Raw genomic sequence first — 19,940 nt, 5'->3', positions numbered from 1 at the left:
CATATTTAATAAACATATTTTTCCCAATATTATGTTTTGGATTTACATTTAAATTAACAAAAAAAAAGTGTAAGGTAATTTATTTATTTTTTTACAAAAAATTAATTACTTATTACAAATATAAGAAAATGTGCAGATTTTATGTAAATATATAAATAAATATAAAGATTTCCAGGAAAACGTAAACGTTCTCAGAGCGAGTTTCGTACAGCGAGGTTCTAGCTAGTCAGACTCGCTAGTGCTCCTAGCTGTAATTAGTTACTTAATAAGAATTATGCAATTTCCTTAAAACCAGAATTGTTTAACCTCATGAAGGTTCCATGTTAAAGATATCCGAAACACTCGACTGCACCACCCACGGAGGCTGAGGGAAAATTGTCTGTAGTGTGAGTGTGTGAGTGAATGAGAGTGTGTGTGTGCCCTGTGATGGGTTGGCACTCCGTCCAGGGTGTATCCCGCCTCGATGCCCGATGACGCCTGAGATAGGCACAGGCTCCCCGTGACCCGAGAAGTTCGGATAAAGCGGTAGAAAATGAATGAATGAATGAATGAATGAATGAATAAATATTCCCAGAAATGTTTATGGATGGCAGTGAGATGGGGCATTTAGTCTTTTTTAATTATTATTATTATTATTTTTAAAGAAATAAGCACTGTCCAGTCTAAAGCTACAGGAATCAATTGCACGATACTCTCTGGTTGTGTGAACAGACCTTCCACTTTTATACGTCTCTATGCCCCTAAAGACTCTAAAGGAATGAACATTAATATCCAGCTCATGTTCTCCGGAGAACAAAGGCATGGTTCCTGTAATCCACTGGATCTTTAAAGCAAAAACAAACATGAAGACTTTAAATGTCAGTTAGAGAGAACTTCTGCTTTTGCTTCGGAAAGAGGAAGATGTACGAGACCGAACGCACGAGAGACGGTTATTCATCCAGTTCCCTTCTGTCTGTCTCTCTACCTTAATATTTATCTCAGCATTCATACAGATGTGTGTGTGTGCGTGTGTGTGTGTGTGTGTGTGTGTGTGCATGTGCGTGTGTACGGATGGAGAAGCTTCTCTCGCTCTGAACCCTGAGGTTTAGCACTCAACCCCGTATTTCCTTTTCAGGCGACTTTGACCCCTAGTTCGTGTGTGTGTGTGTGTGTGTGTGTGTGTGTGTGTGTGTGTGTGTGTGTTTGAGAGAGGAAAAAAAATTTTCTTCTCCCCCCTCCTTCACACTCGCACACTCTAACACGCTCGGACGAAAGCGTGCTCCAAATTACATGCAGACTTTTTGCATGAAGCAGTGAAAACTTTGACGAGAAACTTTCCTCCTCTCGCGCGGCGTCACTCGGCTGGCCGAACTCGCTCGTCTCTCACAGATGGAGTGAGGGAAGAGTGTTTCTCAGGACAGCACACAGATATGGCACACACACCCAAAACTCCACTACGGAGGTCCTTCAGCGAGCATGTGAAGAACTCCACCAATAAGGCTTGGGATATATTCTGGAGAAGTGCACGTGAGAAACGTCTATCAGGTGAACGCTGGTGTTTTCACTTCTAATGAAAGTTTTTTTGTTTTTTTTCTGCGTTGGTCCTGAGATGCATAATTAATCATAGGTTCGGGGGGTAAAAGGTGACGGTTTGCTTGCAATAGTAAAAAATTTGATTGAATGATTTGTCCTTGTTGTATAATTGTGGCTGTCAGCTTCACCGTGTTAATGCCTGTGTGTGCAATTTCTCAAAGTTGATCTTCTCTCCTGCCCTAATAGACGTGACCTAATAGATTAAGCAGATCAGCAAAAAAAAAAAAAAAAAAATGTTTTTAAAAACACCTCATTATACCACCAGGCTTTGTAAGGTGACACTGAAGAATAGTTGAACTGATGACGTGCATATATTTGCAAGCGTTTGGACTCGATGAACCTGACACGTACTGAAACGAGAGCAGCATCATTGCAACCTCAAAATATTTACCTCATATATATATATACATTATGTACCTCGATATTTATGCCCGAGACGATTCGAGACGTCGTAACGGACACGGTCGTGTGCGGTATGGCTCCAGATGTGCGACACGGAACCAGGTACAGCATCTAAAAGCCGCAGTAACTCCGGACGACCCGTCTGAGCTCTCAGGAGAGCAATAAAAGTGAGGCTTTGTTGCAAAACACTAAATCTAGATCAATAAACTCAGATGAGGTTCCACGCACCGCCGTGCAGTCGCCAGGCTGCTTCGGACGACATAAGAGGCGACATAAAGAGAACGTATTGCTTGAGGGGAAATAAATAAATAAACAAATAAACAAACAAACAAATAAATAATGAAAATAACAAAGAATGAGTAGTAAACATCTGGTTCTGAGCAAAAACCGAACCTTATCTGCTTCTTGTGAAAAGGACTATTTTGTAATCCCAGCAAAACTCTTTTGCAAGAAGGCTGATCAATTTGTTGTTTTTTTTTTCACTCACATCATGTAAGCATTACCTCATTTCATGCACCAGAGCCGTGTGTGTGTGTGTGTGTGTGTGTGTGTGTGTGTGTGTGTCTGTGTGTGTGTGTGTGTGTGTGTTTAAATGGTGGGCTTAGCGAGAGGAAAGAACTTGGTTGAGCGCTATTATGATGCAGAGCAGGCCCCTGAGCTTGGAGAGATTACTGTGAGAAACCCTTCCCAGATGTTGCAATCTCAAAAAAAAAAGAAAAGAAAAAGAATGAAAAAGAAATATACACAGCTGGGGGAAAACGAGGGAGGAAATGGGGTCAGGTTTCACATTTTTCTTGGCTACAACAACAATAAAAAGAATCTCTGAAAAAGCTATGATCGTTTTAAGGAAGAATGAAAGAAAACCATCCAGTCAAAAATCTCTTTCTCTCAGAGTCTCTTTGTGTAAATAGTTTCAAATATCTGCTTTTTTTTTCTCCCAAGCGTTTTATCAGGGACGGTTGAGGATTTGGATACGTTACATCTGTGAAATTCACCTCGTAGTCACGCTACGGTCGATCGTCGCTATAAGGATGCTATCGATATCAACTAATGCTGGAGTCTTGTGGCTTGTTGGCTTGTTCTTTTACACCTGAGAGTAAAATCGTCCTGAGCTGCACAGCGGGTAGGACGTCGGTGAGAACGTGACGGATCGTGAACCACTGGATAGCAACATTTAGCGTTAAATTGCATTTAGATTATGAACCCTGAAGTGATTATTTATTTATTTATTATTATTATTATTATTATTATTATTATTATTATTATTATTATTATTATTATTATTATTAGGGGGTCACGGTGGCTTAGTGGTTAGCACGTTCGCCTCACACCTTCAGGGTCGGGGGTTCGATTCCCACCTCCGCCTTGTGTGTGTGGAGTTTGCATGTTCTCCCCGTGCCTCGGGGGTTTCCTCCGGGTACTCCGGTTTCCTCCCCCGGTCCAAAGACATGCATGGTAGGTTGATTGGCATCTCTGGAAAATTGTCCGTAGTGTGTGAGTGAATGAGAGTGTGTGTGTGTGTGCCCTGTGATGGGTTGGCACTCCATCCAGGGTGTATCCTGCCTCGATGCCCGATGACGCCTGAGATGACGCACAGGCTCCCCGTGACCCGAGAAGTTCGGATAAGCGGTAGAAGATGAATGAATGAGTTATTGTTATTATTATTACTGTGGCACTCAATACAAGATGAGTTTTTAATAAAATCTCTCCAATGGGAATTCATGGAATCACCAATGCTCATGTAAGATGTAAGGAAGCCACAGGAAGTGGCAAGAATTCCAATGGGATCAGTACATATCGTATACAAGTGTGAGGCTCACTACATATGGTTACGCCAACGGCTCAGTTTCCGTCGAGGTGACCACGTTCTCGTGCTGTAAATCATCACCACTGCTCTTTATCGACAGCAGACGGGAAGGATAACTCTGAGAGCGGGTTTGTACGCTGTTTAAAATACGTCAACCATCAATCCTGTCAAGACGCGAACGCCAAGCAGGATCGTAGACTAGATAGTGGATCTTTGTTTAAAAATCGTTTAAACGCTAGAAAATGGCTGACGAGTCTGTGAACTCTTAAGAGCTACAAGTCGTCTAACCGCCGAGACGCTTTATAGTGAGCGAGTAGTGACGCGCCATGTTTTTGCCATTGTGGGATTTTTTTTTATCAAGCCAACATTTTGCGATCGACTGACTGAGAGTCAGAACTTAAAATGGCCGACTCCCAGAGATCAGAGATTAGTGAATTAGCGAGTTGATTGAGAGACAGCCAGAGAACACAATCCTAAAGTAGAGCATAAAATGGTTTATGGGTGGGAGGAGCTTACCGCCTCTGCCTTGTCAATCACAGCAGGACTAGCGGATGCATGTGGAAGAGAGCACGTTCGAGACACGTCAGAAATTCCTAGGCAGGACTTTCATACGTCAGAAAACAGAAAACTCTCAGCTTTACACTCGGTCTCATTAGCTCTTGGTCTGCTGTCTGACCAAACTCGTCTTTTGCCGGATTTCCCTGGAAGGCTTCCTCCTTCCTCTTCCATTCGTTCCATTTTTACTAACATTTTATGACACTTTATATCATACTCAGATATTCCCAGGTCTGTGGGACAAAAAGAACACAGGATACGTTAACGGTTTGTCGGATAAATAAACAAATATATCGTTTTAAATATAGTGTCGTGTGTAGATTAATACGAGAGTGAATATTTAGTGACAGAAAATTGGGAAATGTGGGAAATTCCGGGCCGCAGTGATACAACGTTGTGTTTGTGTCGTTTTGAAAACATTTCACGGAGAAAATGACTCAATGTTTTATCCAGGACCTTCCATGAGGATGTAGCTCCATGAGGATGGAAGCCTGGTTAAACCTCTCCTGTGGTACTTTTCTTTGAAATTGGAGAAGTTTAATAAAATTCTATACCAACGACTACCAAGTGATTGCATCCTGCTGTGCAACTGGTCCAAGCCCACAGGCTAATAGCTCATAAACACACTGACCTCTATAAGAAGCAGAAAGGTCCAACAAATTATCTTCCTGTTTATGACTTCCCTTCCTTTATATACCTCATTTCCTCCATTTTAAATCATCTCCAACAATGGTTCCTCCTCTCGACTCGCTCGTTTTCTCTCAGACTGAGATGATTATCATGCATAATGGCCTTAGCTGAAGGTTTTTTTTTTCTTTCTATTATGCATGGATTGCTCCAGCACTTCTACTGCAGCCTGTCAATCCTGCCCTGAAGATATTAAATCAATTTCTTAATCAGCACATTTTCAGGGACGCTGCACACTAGTGCCTTTGTAAATGGTGTGTCTTGATGACCCGTGATTGAAAGCTAAGCCGGGTCAATCGGCTCAAAACCTTTTCTTTTTTTTTCTCTCACTGGTAATCGAGTCACTATGACTGTGATGTTAAATGTGTCGTTTAAACGACATCCTGTTCACATGAACATATCTGGATCTGGATCGTATTCCGAATCTCTCGATCTCTACCCTGAACTGAAAGTGGGCGTGGTCCGGACCAGACGTTTTTGTTTTGTTTAAAGTGAACCTTTAACCTTTCTAATAAAGCACAAAAAAGTCGCTGAGGGAAGAACGTCACCAGAGATCTTCCCCAGAAGCTTTATTTACCTCCTGAGCTTCTACAATTCTTCAACCTCAGCTACATCAATACATCGATCCAGTTCCTCATCAGTCTTAACTGCACCTGTGGAACTTTCTGGAACGTTAATGTGGCCGAATGAGCTCAGGATCTTCCTTTTGAATAACAAGGAAATCATCCACAAATCGAGGAAACGATGTTTACCGCTGACAGCCGGAGACGCTTAATCACTTATGATCAAAATGGATTTATTTATTTATTTAGATGTTTGTACAGTACAGTACATTCCATAAAGAAGCATTCATAAGCAGCAGCATTTTTGGATGTACGGTAGAGATATGGTTTTATTTTATAGGTTGGAAGGCGGCATTGAGCTAGCAACCAAAACTGTGTCTTCGGATAAGGCTCATCGGATCCCACCAACTCTCAGGGTACGAACAAGCTAAGTATCAAGACTCATCTCTGTTCGGAAACCAAGGTGGTGAAACAAACCTCTCCTTGACGTTCGAATGCCTGAGTCCCAGAGTCTTCAAACGGCATGTAAAGATAAAACCTCTTTCTAAAACACTTTTAAGTGAAAGTGATGTGACGTGACATACGGCTAAGTACGGTGACCCAGACTCAGAATTTGTTCTCTGCACTTGACCCATCCGTGTGAACACACACCCGGAGCAGTGGGCAGCCATTTATGCTCCGGCGCCTAAGTCATGGCCGACCTGAGACTCGAACCCACAACCTTCGGGTTTGGAGTCAGTCAGTCTAACCACCAAACTTCCCCCAAACCAATACTTTCTAAAGATCTTCTGGCAGTATTTCCAAACATCCCTTTCAAGGAGCACTTCCTTTATTCTTAAGTTTAATTCTCAAGCTCTGTGCGGTAAGGCTCGTGATGGTGGCGTGTGTTTAGACATCAACACAGAATGGTGCAAGAACTCTGTGCTTGTTACTATTCACTGCTCACCACTAGTGGAGTTTGCGTCTGTTAGCCCCAGGCCATTTGAATTACCACGGGAACGCACCACGGTTTTCATTGTTGGAGTGTAAATTCCATCCAGTGCTAATGCTAAATAGGCGCTATGTGAACTCTATGGGGCTATTAGGGACCTGTGAAATGTTCACCCCGACGGACTGTTTGTCATCGCCGGAGATTTCAAATCATGCAAATCTCAAATCAGTGCTCCCTAAATCAGTATTTGGACTTTGCAAAAAGACGGGCGAACACGCTGGATCTCGTTTACACAAACATCCCCGGCACATATCGTGCGGTGCCCTGCCCCCATCTCGGCTACTTAGATTACATCTCTGTTATGCTAATCCCAGCAAACGGACCACTCGCCAGACGCTCTAAACCGGTCCTGAAGCAGGTGAAAACCTGGCCATCAGACCCACCTCTGCTGCTCAGGATTTGTGTTTTGAGTGCACTGACTGGAACGTTTTCAGTTAAGCTGCAACCAACGGCGATTCTGTCAACTTGGAGTATGCTGCATCAGTGACCAGCTACATCAGCAAGTACACTGATGACACGACTGTCTCCAAGACCATCACCACACGCTCCAATTATAATACGTGGACGAGTCTATAGTATAGACTCCAACTTCAGAGCAGGGGAGAAGACGGTCTTAAGAATAGCAAGGACCAAACTGTCCTAATCCATCAGAGAAGCAAAGTGTGCACATGCCAAGACAATTCTTGGACAGCGGTGACACCCAGAGCATGTAGCAGGTCATCCAGGTGATCTCAAACTAAAAGACAGCTTCACCTGCCTCACTCCCAGATGTGCTGAATGACTTCGATGCAATGTTTGAGGTGCAGAACAACTTAGTTGGTGAGGAAGACCATCACTCCGCCAATATCCAGGTACCCTGTCTAACCATGGCCGATGTGAGGAGACATCTACGAAGTGTTACCCACGGAAGGCTGCTGGACCAGACAACATTCCTGGTAGAGTGCTCACCGAATGTCTTCACCCTTTCCCTGAGCATCTCTGTTGTTCCTACATGCCTCAAGACAACCACCACCATCCCAACGACAAAGAAGTACAGTACAGTGCCCTGCCTTCATTATGAAGTGCTTTGAGATGCTTGTTATGAGACACATCAAGACCCAGCTACCACCTTCACTGGACACCCTGCAGTTTACATATCGTCTTAGGATACAGATGTAGCTAGGACATCTTACAAAGTCCTTAGCTCTGTGTTCTTCTATGTAGCTCTGTGTTCTATGTAGCTCCATGGTCTCATTTCACCGTGTAGTGTGTCAGCTAAATACGGTTCAATTGACAATAAAAGCTTCTTGACTTGACTCGATTCTGCGCTGGTTTGCATCAGGGAACGAGTGACTTCTTGATCCGAGGCCATCTATACGGTTACTCGTCTACTGCACCTTGGCAGAATACTTCAGTCTGGAGACTTTAGATCTGTTTCCAAACCGTTACCAAGAAGCAAAGCTTCATTTTCTGTCCTGTAAGCAATCTAATTACCATCATGTGTGTGAAGTGAAGGTCCATAATCTTTTTTACAGCTCAAGAAAAAGAAATAATGAGCTATAAAGAAGCTCTTCTACTTACCCGATAAGCATTCCATCGTGCACGTGCCAAGCGAGCACTTAAAAGGACACAGGAGGTTTTCCTGGCTACCTTCCATGCACATACTCATTTTTTTTCTAAACAGTTAAAGGGAACTGAAGAACGTTGCAGTACAGCTAGAGGCTTTATAGACAATTCAGTTCGTCCATTTGGTCATTTCTCCTAATGGAAAACACCTGAAAGCTGTCAGTGATTCCGAGTGATGTTGAAAGAAAACAGAGACAAATTTATAACAGAATTTGGGTTTTTGACGTCGTCACTCGTGTATCCGAATCCGAGTTTCGTTCCATGTATCTGTGATCGGTGTAAATGTTCTTGATTGGGGAGGAAATGTTTGGGAAGTAAAAAAGAAATCTGAGAGATTTTCCTTGAGTGAGCCATCGGGGCCTGAGAGCCGAAGCTGAACTTCCTGGTCCTCCAAAGCAAAGAAAAGTTCTGAATAGAAGTCATCAAGTTTAAAATTTGTCTGAATTTGTCTTTATAACGAACGGGATATATTTATGGGTTTACTTACTGTACATACTTCCAGAAAAGCTTTAAAATAAATAAATATATAAATAAATAATTGATTGATTCATTTTGCTTAGCATTAATAAACATTAGAATGGATATATAAATGTACTTTTCGATGTATTTTAAATTGTAATAAACAATACTTAAAACTGGGAGACACGGTGGTTTAGTTGTTAGCATGTGAGCCTCACACCTCCAGGGTTGGGGGTTCGATTCCCGCCTCCACCTTGTGTGTGTGGAGTTTGCATTTTCTCCCCGTGCCTCGGGGGTTTCCTCCGGGTACTCCGGTTTCCTCCCCCGGTCCAAAGACATGCATGGTAGGTTGATTGGCATCTCTGGAAAATTGTCCGTAGTGTGTGAGTGTGTGAGTGAATGAGAGAGTGTGTGTGTGCCCTGTGATGGGTTGGCACTCCGTCCAGGGTGTATCCTGCCTCGATGCCCGATGACGCCTGAGATAGGCACAGGCTCCCCGTGACCCTGTGAAAGTTCGGATAAGCGGTAGAAGATGAATGAATGAATGAATGAATAATAATCCTGATTTCTTTTTTAATTACTCCATTATAAACATTACATATTACATTTTAACATCCTACAGTATCAGCTGCTTATAATAGAAATAATATCATCCAAGGAATGTGGTGTAAAATATTCCTTATTATAATATTATTAAACTCTTTTTGTGCTTTAAAGTCTTTTGTCACAGACCTGAACTGCTAAATGAAGACCCGTCTCGCTGCAGTTCTTTATCGTTGTTCCAGACATGTGGGATGTTCTCAGGAAACACGCCGTTTCATGGAGATCATGTTTTTCCCTCATTATCGTGTACAGAGCAGCGACCAGAGCAAACCGAGTTCCACAGTGAGCTCATCTGCTCCATTTTACTGTGGCTCCGAGATCCTTCTCTAGTTTTTAGAGACCAGTGAGTGAGATTTATTGTTCAGGTTGGTAATGAGCAGAATACAAAAGAAGGTCCATCAAACTGTTCATTAGAACTGAGGCAAAGTGTGTGTGTGTGTGTGTGTGTGTGTGTGTGTGTGTGTGTGTGTGTGTGTGTGTGTGTGTGTGTGTGTGTTGTGTCCTCTAATGGCTTCTGTTCTGTATGTGTTAAAATCTTAATTAAGAATAAAACAATCCAGCCATAAAATCTACTCCAGTCAGAAAGCTGCTAGTCGAGTAGTAAAAGGTGCAAAATAAATGTTTTTAACTGAGAAATGAAAACATTGTTAATGTTTTTATGACACTTTAATTACTTCAAGCTTTAATTCATTCAAAACTGATTTTCATTTCCGAGCAGCTACGTATGCCGTTTTCACCCGAAAGCTTCGTTCGCCCCGGTGACTAGCGTGACGCAGTTTGCTAACAAAACAATCGGACGGAAAACGATCTGTAAACTAGATTTGTAAAGTTTGTCACGGCAAACTTTGATGTTGACTTTGACGATGCAAGTATTCGCAAAGGCCGGTGTTTTTTGGAGGCGAGTGGACATAAGGATCAGTGTTAGGTTTGGAGACGAGTGGACCGAAAGCTAGGGTGCCAAAACATTTGGAGGCAAGTGGAGACATTGTGCTAATTTTTGATTTTCACGTGACATTCACGTGAGTGTTTTGATATGTCACATATCCATGTTGTAAAAAATTTTTTTTTATTTAGCATATATTGTGGGCGGGGCTCTGGGACAACCGAAAGGCCGGTCGGTACACCGATTTAAACCTTTGTTCAGAGCATCACCCTAAAGGATCTGGCCGAGTTTGGTGTAGAGAGTTCGAAAGCTTGCCGATTTATAAACCTCCAAAATTTATAATGGGAGTCTATGAGAAAAAAGGCCACTTTCAGACCCGGTACCGGAAGTACCGGTACTCGGATCGCTTAGAAAAGTAATAGCAACAAACTTCAGACCAGGATCTACAACATATCCGAATTTGGTGCATGTTGCTCGAAAGCCCTAGGAGGAGTTACTCTTGATATATTTTTGTCTAAGCTTAAACAGGAAAACAGAATGTCGGCTTCTACAAAGCGACATAAAAACCTGAAATTTTTACCATTAGCTAAAATCTGCCGTGCCGCCTAGCCGATTTACGCTAGCTAGAGGAATGCTAGTCGAGCCCGGTGTTAGCAAAGAAACAAACAAGCTACAGTAACTTGGTTCAATCGAGCTAGTTCATGTTAGCAAATCTTTGCACCTCTTTTGGACGAAGTTCCTGACTTCCGGTTGTGAGGTAAAGGAGACGCCTCGTTTTTGTTTACCGAAACGTTTTCTCCGTCGCCAGATAGCGACAGCTACACCGTGTATCGTGAGAAGATCGGGGCGGATGACGAATTGTCACGATTCTCGATTGATGTATATTATCGATCGTTGTTCAGACATAGCGATTATAAACAATTATTACGTTTAGTCACAAAATAATTAGACGGATTTTTCGGTTCCTGCTTCTTTTTTTGTTTGTTTGTTTTTTTAAAGGAAAATAGAAGCTCTGAGAAAACAGTAGATTCAGTTCTAGCTTCAGTCGAGTTCACATCGTGTTCATATAAATATATTTCGTCGACACCAAACACCTGCGTCGTTAACAAATATTCCCTGAAAACCTCCCACGATTTAACCCTCGTTAAAAATCCTGCGATTTTCTTCGTGTTCTTTCTGCATTTCTACACTTGCTGTGCTGCTCCCGTGGCCCGGCTCGATTTATTACCTCCATCTCTCTTCTGTGCTTCCTTATCTGCACCATCATACCTCCCTCCATCTCAGACTCTCCTCTTTCGCCCTATCGCTCTCTTGCGCTTATTGCATCCCTCCCTCTTCCTCCATTGATTCTTCGCTTCTCCGTCTCTCTGTAGTCTCTCTCTCATCTTTCTCAATCTCTCTTTCTCTAGCTCCTTTATGGAATGCATGCATCTCCACAAATCTGATATAAAAATAAATAAATAAATAAATAAATGAGGCTTTGGGCTGGCGTTGTGATGGATTCGGGACGGGCCGAGAAGCGTTCCTGTTTGGGGTCAGCAGAGGGCCCGATAGTGCTGGGTAAGCATGTCAGGAGGGCAGGCGGGTAAATAATACAGCTGAATGGAATGTAATATGGTGGAGAAAAGCCTGAAGGGGTGTAAATCTGTCCAGAGAGAGAGAGAGAGAGAGAGAGAGCGAGAGAGAGAGAGAGAGAGCTGCTGGTAAACATGGTGGAAACGGTCACCTTACATATCTGATCCAATTTGTAGTTGGCTCAGGATGAATGGAGCTGGTGTGTAAACATGAAGACGGCTCAGTGGAGAGATCCGGACTGGGTAGCTGATGATATCATGGTTAAATGGATGCTTCTGTATTAACACTAAAAAACTACAAAAGTATTTTTTAGCCTACAATATGTTCCTGTTTCCTCTGTTTAAACATGTATTACATCAGAGATTCAATTCTTTTATGAAAGAAAAAGAAAGAATGAACGAGTGAGAGATGCTGAAGTTTACCCAGTATTCAGCACGACGAGGTTTCCATAAGTTCTTTTACTGACATGAGCGTGTTTTACTCGGGGTTCGATTCCCATCTCCATCCCGTGTGTATGAAGTTTGCATGTTCTGCCTGAGGGTTTCATCGGCGTTCTCCGGTTTCTTCCCTCGCTCAAAAGATGAGCGACGAGTTTTTCATGACCCTGTGTAAGATAAACAGGCTGGATGGATGGATGGAAGGATGGAGGTTCCCTTTAGGTTAACTGCAGTTGTATTTATATACATATTAGCAACAATAAATAAATAGTAATGACCAAACACACAGCAGAATAAAGTCTAATATGGCCTTGTGTGTAATTCATTCATTCATTCATTCATTCATTCATTTCCTACCGCTTATCCGAACTTCTCAGGTCACGGGGAGCCTGTGCCTATCTCAGGCGTCATCGGGCATCGAGGCAGGATACACCCTGGACGGAGTGCCAACCCATCACAGGGCGCACACACACTCTCATTCACTCACACAAACTCACACACTACGGACAATTTTCCAAAGATGCCAATCATTTTTGGACCGGGGGAGGAAACCGGAGTACCCGGAGGAAACCCCCGAGGCAAGGGGAGACTCCACACACACAAGGCGGAGGTGGGAATCGAACCCCCGACCCTGGTGGTGTGAGGCGAACGTGCTAACAACTAAGCCCCCGTGTGCTCCCTGCTCCAAAAGGTTAAGGAGTGAATACTTATGCACAACATAAGGACTAAGTCCTGATTGAGAAAAATTGATATTTGATGTTTTAGAAAGTGTTTAAACAGTAAAAACTTTTTAATTGCCACAAATCAAGTTTAGCAGTGCTGCAGTTTCCTAAAGAGCCTTTTAAATTCAACCGACCTCTCTCTAGACAGACAGACAGACAGACAGATAGATAGATAGATAGATAGATAGATAGATAGATAGATAGATAGATAGATAGATAGATAGATAGATAGACAGACAGACAGACAGACAGACAGACAGACAGATAGACAGACAGACAGACAGGTAGATAGACAGACAGATAGATAGATAGATAGATAGATAGATAGATAGATAGATAGATAGATAGATAGATAGATAGATAGATAGACAGACAGACAGATAGATAGATAGACAGATAGATAGATAGACAGACAGATAGACAGATAGATAGATAGATAGATAGATAGATAGATAGATAGATAGATAGATAGATAGATAGATAGATAGACAGACAGACAGACAGACAGGTAGATAGATAGATAGATAGATAGATAGATAGATAGACAGACAGATAGATAGATAGATAGATAGATAGATAGATAGATAGATAGATAGATAGATAGATAGACGGACGGACGGACGGACGGACGGACGGACGGACGGACGGACGGACGGACGGACAGACAGATAGATAGATAGATAGATAGATAGATAGATAGATAGACAGACAGATAGACAGACAGACAGATAGATAGATAGATAGATAGATAGATAGATAGATAGATAGATAGATAGATAGATAGATAGATAGATAGATAGATAGATAGACAGATAGATAGATAGATAGATAGATAGATAGATAGATAGATAGATAGATAGATAGATAGACAGATAGATAGATAGATAGATAGATAGATAGATAGATAGATAGATAGATAGATAGATAGATAGATAGATAGATAGATAGATAGATCCGATATTCTGTTTGGGTCCCACAACGAACTCAGCAGCTGCCAATATTTTTGGCCTATCGGTATCTTTTCATCTCTCCTCCGCAGCGTAAACAGCGCATCCTGGCAGGACATAATGAAGTATATTAACCCTAAGGCCATGAAACGCTGGTAGCGAGACTCATCTGTGGTCAGCGCAGCTGGAACATCTCGCGTTTACAAACAGGACTGACCCGGCGCAGACGCCCCAGGCTAGCATTCTTCAGCCGTTGTCTCCGGGCTCTGATGGAAGCCATGTTTCTTTAGACTGCTAATGGAGTTTCTCAGTGTGAAACTTGATGAAGTGTGGACCGGAGCTAGACGCTGAGAGCGTCTGAAAAAAAAAGAGGGAAGAAAAAGTCAGAGAGACTCGTAATGCAATGCAACGGCTGGCGCTCTGTTTGCGTAGGTGAATTTCACGTGGTGAGAGAACAGAGAGCCAAGTCAATAAATATGGGAAGAACGTACAGTATGAAAAAAAAAAAACAAGCTGTAAATGAAGAAGCCCAAAAGAAGAAGGTTGTCCTTCACTGGAAACGCTGCATCTTCTCCATCTTCTGTATCTGCTAGCTTCGATGTTACGCGTGAACGTGACGTACGGTAGTTAGCCGATCCTGTCCTACGGTTCATAAAAAGCCTCCTCACCTTGAAACTTCAAGTCCTGGAATCCATCGTGCGGCCGTGGCAGCGTTCCCTCCTGCCAAAACCGTGACTGCAGCCGGAATAAGAGACCAGACACCCAATGATGCTTAAAACTGATTCACACATTCAAGTCTTCCTTTTTCTTTTATTTGTCTCAGTCAGATTCTGTAATCCTTCTTTTCTTTCTCTCCAAAAGGAATAAATTAATTCACTTTTTTTTTGTTCAGGGTATAAAACATGACCAAAAGGGTGTGGAAGCTTATTGTGTTCCTCTCCACGAGCACGCTGCTTAGAATGTGAAAACAAATCTAAAACACATATATTAAGAATCACACACACACACACACACACACACACACACACACACACACACACACACACACATGATGAATTGTTTTCCTCTGCAAATGTTCCACTCTGGCACAAGGGAGCAATACCAAGTAATAGATAAATAAATAAATTAGAAAAAAAAATCTAAGGACCTGCTATTAATCAAGTTAAAGGACTAAAAGTTGTAATGCTTCCAAAGTTCTGTCTGCCATCGGCTTTTCCTGACACACTTGACCTGCCTATTGACTCTCTCCACAAAGTTTAAGAGGAGGGTAATGTTTCAAATTCTACATGCTCTTCTGATCTCCAAAAACAGCTCGAGCAACCCATCAATTACGCCATTGAAATTAGACAATGAGGCGAGCATTTAATCGGTAAATGAAGTGACCACGAGGGCTGTTGTGCCATTTGTTTTCTCTCTCTGATAACACTTGATTCCCAGTCGGAAAGGAAAGACTTTCTGCCATATCTAGACAGAGACGATTCTTGCTAGTGATAATAGCGGACCACCAGGGGGCGCCGTGAAATCTAAAATCGCTATGCCGAAATTAAGATAATAATAATAATTATAATAATAAGCACAAAAACAACACTATCATTTAAAAAATTAAGATCCTAAAAGCTTAATCATATGCATCAGAACTCACAGGGCAACAGAACCTGTGGTTTATGTAGCTTATGTAGCTATGTTTGGTCAGAAGATCACAACAAAGCAGCGATCGTAAAGCTTTCGAATCATCTGTGGTCCAAAAACTCAAAGGAATAAAGCAGAAAAGGAGAAACAGAACAGAATGAAATGAAATGGAAAAATTCATAAATCCATTAGGCTTAAATAAATCGCCCGCAAAAGAAAAACGTTTGCGGCTAACGAACTAGCTAGGACCCAGAAGTCTCCCAGACATCCCAGTGAGGACATCCTTAAAAATATTCTTGTTTGCCGTAACCCGACCGACCCTGTCGATTTTTTATTTTTTTTATTTTGCTTTAAGTCCGACCGACTCGCCGGTTGTAAATCTGCGTTAAGACCGACTTTTTTTTTATTACTCTTCAAACAACTAATACAAAAGCAATAAAATAAAATAATATTAACGGTTCGGGCGCCATAACACATCTAAATAATTCATTAAAACAGCTCGACACCGGTTTAACTTGGCACGAAGTTCTGGAAAATCTGTCCAGTACCAAAATAAGGTTCTCAACGATGCGCCCAAAGGCACGGGGTGAAGACCCGGTCGGTGACGTCACGATATGCTAATCTGTTTAAAGTCATACCTACGTCATCACCGTCACCAAAATCGTACTTTTTTTTTAACATTGAAACTTGAAAAAAAAAAAAAAATAGACCTACCTACCGACCCTTTTTGTTTTTTTTTACTGTTACTGCAAACCAAAATATTTTTAAGGATGGCCTGACTCGAATCTTTTTATTTCGTTCACCAAACGAATCGATCGCTGATTCGTTTTACCGAATCGTCCATCGAGTCGTCCGATTAATTTTACGATTTATTTAAAATTTACGATTAATTTTACGTCCGATTGATTTTCCGATTAATAAAACGATTTTCATTTAAGAGTCGTTTAAAAACACCGATTCGTTCGCAAACCAAACCGCCACCAGCACCTATAGTGATAATAAAATATATACAAAATCGTGCAATGTATTTTTAATCGACACTATAATAAAATGTTAATTGTTTATTTGAAATCTTGAGTTTCAGATGATTTTTTATTTATTTAACCGATCCACTTCACAGACAATCTCGTTCTCTTTTTAAAGAATAATATAGAAATTTTTTTTTTTTTTTAAACTAAAAAAATCAAACCTGTGGAGTCTTTTTAGCTACAAAAAATACAATTTCTTCGTCACATTCAGTTCTAATCCTGATCCTTGTTGCAGGATCTGATACAGACATCTTTCCTCAGTCATCTGATCTACACTCTAGTCAAGTTTAGAGGTTTAATTCTTTCTGTATTTGTTCTTTATTGACTAATTGTTTGATAAAGTGTTTTAATGAAACGTTCGTTCTGTTCGTTCTCACTGTATAAAGTAATCTATTGTAATTGAGTGAGAACCGAATGTTCAGGAACGTCTCTGCCTTCATCTTGTATCGGGAGGTTTTGTTAATGAAGTCGTGTAGGAAAAGGCTCTGGGTGTACTGGGGGTATTGGGAGGATCATGTGATTTTCATTTCCAGTAGGATTGCTATCTGTGTCTGAGCTTTGGATCAAGACGTTATATCATCCATAAAATAGATAATAATAATAATAATAATAATAATAATAATAATAATAATAATAATAATAATAATAATAATAGGGCACATGGTGGCTTAGTGGTTAGCACGTTCACCTCACACCTCCAGGGTCGGGGGTTCGATTCCCGCCTCCGCCTCGTGTGTGTGGAGTTTGCATGTTCTCCCCGTGCCTCGGGGGTTTCCTCCGGGTACTCCGGTTTCCTCCCCCGGTCCAAAGACATGCATGGTAGGTTGATTGGCATCTCTGGAAAATTGTCCGTAGTGTGTGAGTGTGTGAGTGAATGAGAGTGTGTGTGTGCCCTGTGATGGGTTGGCACTCCGTCCAGGGTGTATCCTGCCTCGATGCCCGATGACGCCTGAGATAGGCACAGGCTCCCCGTGACCCGAGAAGTTCGGATAAGCGGTAGAAGATGAATGAATGAATGAATGAATAAATAAATGAAAAAACAAGCTAACACAGCTTCTTAAGAATTCAGCATCAGTGTTTGCTAACTAATCCATCTCGAGATGATTCTGATCCTTGGATTAGCGTGACTAGCCCGAGTCACAGATTGGACGGGTTTTCTGACTGATAACTCTGACTCACTCTGACATTTTTGGAACGTGGCCTCAGAACATTTTTGTCACTGGGTCGAACCTGACTGCTGTTTACACACGTAGCTCAGTTTTAATGCCGTGATCTTTAACAGATAGTGATATTCAATAGCAGTGGATAGCTTGACATTTTCATCAAAGCCAGACTCGTTGAATGCAGAAAGTTTTTCCGTCGCTCCATCGTTCCGTCTCCTCGAACACAACAAACTCGAGCTCCTCGTATCAGCCTTGGTCTCAGTGTCTCGCCAGTTAATGAGCTGTATTGTCTGCCGTTAATGTATTGCGGCTGATCGTTTGATTTTCGGCGAGTTAATGAAAAAGTTAGCAGCGTACAAAGAGACGTATAGAGAAAAAAAAACTAAATAAAAGTATGGAAGTTATTTCCCAAAAAAAAAAAACACACACTATTGTATTCGCCTCCTCTTCCAGAGCTCCTCAGCCTCAGCTACGTCACTCAAGGTTAGAATCTGTCTCGAAGGTCCTCAGACATCCTGCAGAACTTTCTGGAACCGTCTAGTAATATTTTATCAGATTTTACATATTTAATATTTTGAGGGGGGGCACGGTGACATAGTGGTTAGCATGTTCGCCTCACACCTCCAGGGTCGGGGGTTCGATTCCCGCCTCCGCCTTGTGTGTGTGGAGTTTGCATGTTCTCCCCGTGCCTCGGGGGTTTCCTCCGGGTACTCCGGTTTCCTCCCCCGGTCCAAAGACATGCATGGTAGGTTGATTGGCATCTCTGGGAAATTGTCCGTAGTGTGTGAGTGTGTGAGTGAATGAGAGTGTGTGTGCCCTGTGATGGGTTGGCACTCCGTCCAGGGTGTATCCTGCCTCGATGCCTGATGACGCCTGAGATAGGCACAGGCTCCCCGTGACCCGAGAAGTTCGGACAAGCGGTAGGGAATGAATGAATGAATGAATGAATTATAAAATGTTTTTTATTTTGCAGCTCACTAGGAGCAATCTCGAGCAATCGACCAGTGGTTTCACCGTGTTAAAGCTCACTGTGTGTAAATATGTCATTTCTAATGATCATATTTTGGTGTTGTGTTCTCAGTCATTCTGGATATTGGCGGAATAAAAGGGTTACCATAACATCCATCTTTCACATCACTTTTTCACATCACCTTTATTCCCAAAGCTCAGATCGTATTTTCGAACCCAGTGGTGGCTCTGCAAAGAGCAAACCTGGATTTAATAATAATAATAATAATAATGATGATGGTGATGATGATGATGATGATGATAATGACGTCTGGTGTGCAAAAGCTTTCAACCCGACGAAGGAATAATAACACAACAGTCCTCCGATCTGAGTGACAGCAGACAGTTTGATTGCGGTTCAGTAGCAGCATCAACATGTTCAAAGCTATTTCTGATCATTAGACTCATAACTAAACAGTAGAAGTGCAGTTTATGTGACTACAGTAATGAACCTTTTCTCCAGAAGCCAAAAAAATGTCATTCGTCCCGTTCGTCTCGTGTCCGTGTCGACGACCGGACGTCTTCCTCACGTCTCACTCCACTGTGGTGTTAATATGAAGCTCATATGAAAGTAGACACTCATCACTAATACTAGAGATGATAGATTCATAGTCAGTGGTGATATCAAACCCATGTGGGGACGTGGTACTGTAGCTTAGTGGTTAAGGTGGTGGACTAGCGGTGAGTTGAGCTCAGTGTTGATTGGAAGGTTGTGAGTTTGAATCCCAAATGCACCAATACTGCCTCCACTGGACCCTTGAGCAAGGCTCTTAACCCTTAATTGCTCAGTTATATAAACTGAGATAAAATGTTAGTCACTCTGGATAAGTGCATCTGCTAAAGGCCTGAAATGAAATGAAAGATTATTCGTTCATTCATTCCCTACCGCTTATCCGAACGTCTCGGGTCACGGGGAGCCTGTGTCTATCTCAGGCGTCGTCGGGCATCGAGGCAGGATACACCCTGGACGGAGTGCCAACCCATCACAGGGCACACACACACTCTCATTCACACACACACACTCACACACTACGGACAATTTTCCAGAGATGCCAATCAACCTACCATGCATGTGTTTGGACCGGGGGAGGAAACCGGAGTACCCGGAGGAAACCCCCGAGGCACGGGGAGAACATGCAAACTCCACACACACAAGGTGGAGGCGGGAATCGAACCCCCGACCCTGGAGGTGTGAGGCGAACGTGCTAACCGCTAAGCCACTGTGCCCCCAAATAAAGGATTAGAAAATCTAAAAGTATTTACAATCAAGGAGCTTTAAAGTAAACGAACCCAATCTCTCATGA

The 19,940-nt window shown here is 42.2% G+C and overlaps 1 protein-coding gene across 1 annotated transcript in view; it reads left to right on the top strand.

Moving 5' to 3' along the window:
• The first annotated feature begins 906 nt into the window (after positions 1-906).
• The window catches only part of si:dkeyp-23e4.3 (rho GTPase-activating protein 7), a 52,078-nt gene continuing 33,044 nt past the window's right edge, over positions 907-19,940 (top strand). The window contains exon 1 of the mRNA XM_027163917.2: positions 907-1,524. Within this exon, the coding sequence (XP_027019718.2) occupies positions 1,410-1,524 (115 nt within the window). The 5' untranslated portion in view covers positions 907-1,409. The remainder of the gene's footprint in view (positions 1,525-19,940) is intronic.

Source organism: Tachysurus fulvidraco, chromosome 21 (genome assembly GCF_022655615.1).
Source record: "Tachysurus fulvidraco isolate hzauxx_2018 chromosome 21, HZAU_PFXX_2.0, whole genome shotgun sequence".
NCBI lineage: Eukaryota > Metazoa > Chordata > Actinopteri > Siluriformes > Bagridae > Tachysurus > Tachysurus fulvidraco.
This window is presented reverse-complemented; position numbering and strand designations above follow the sequence as displayed.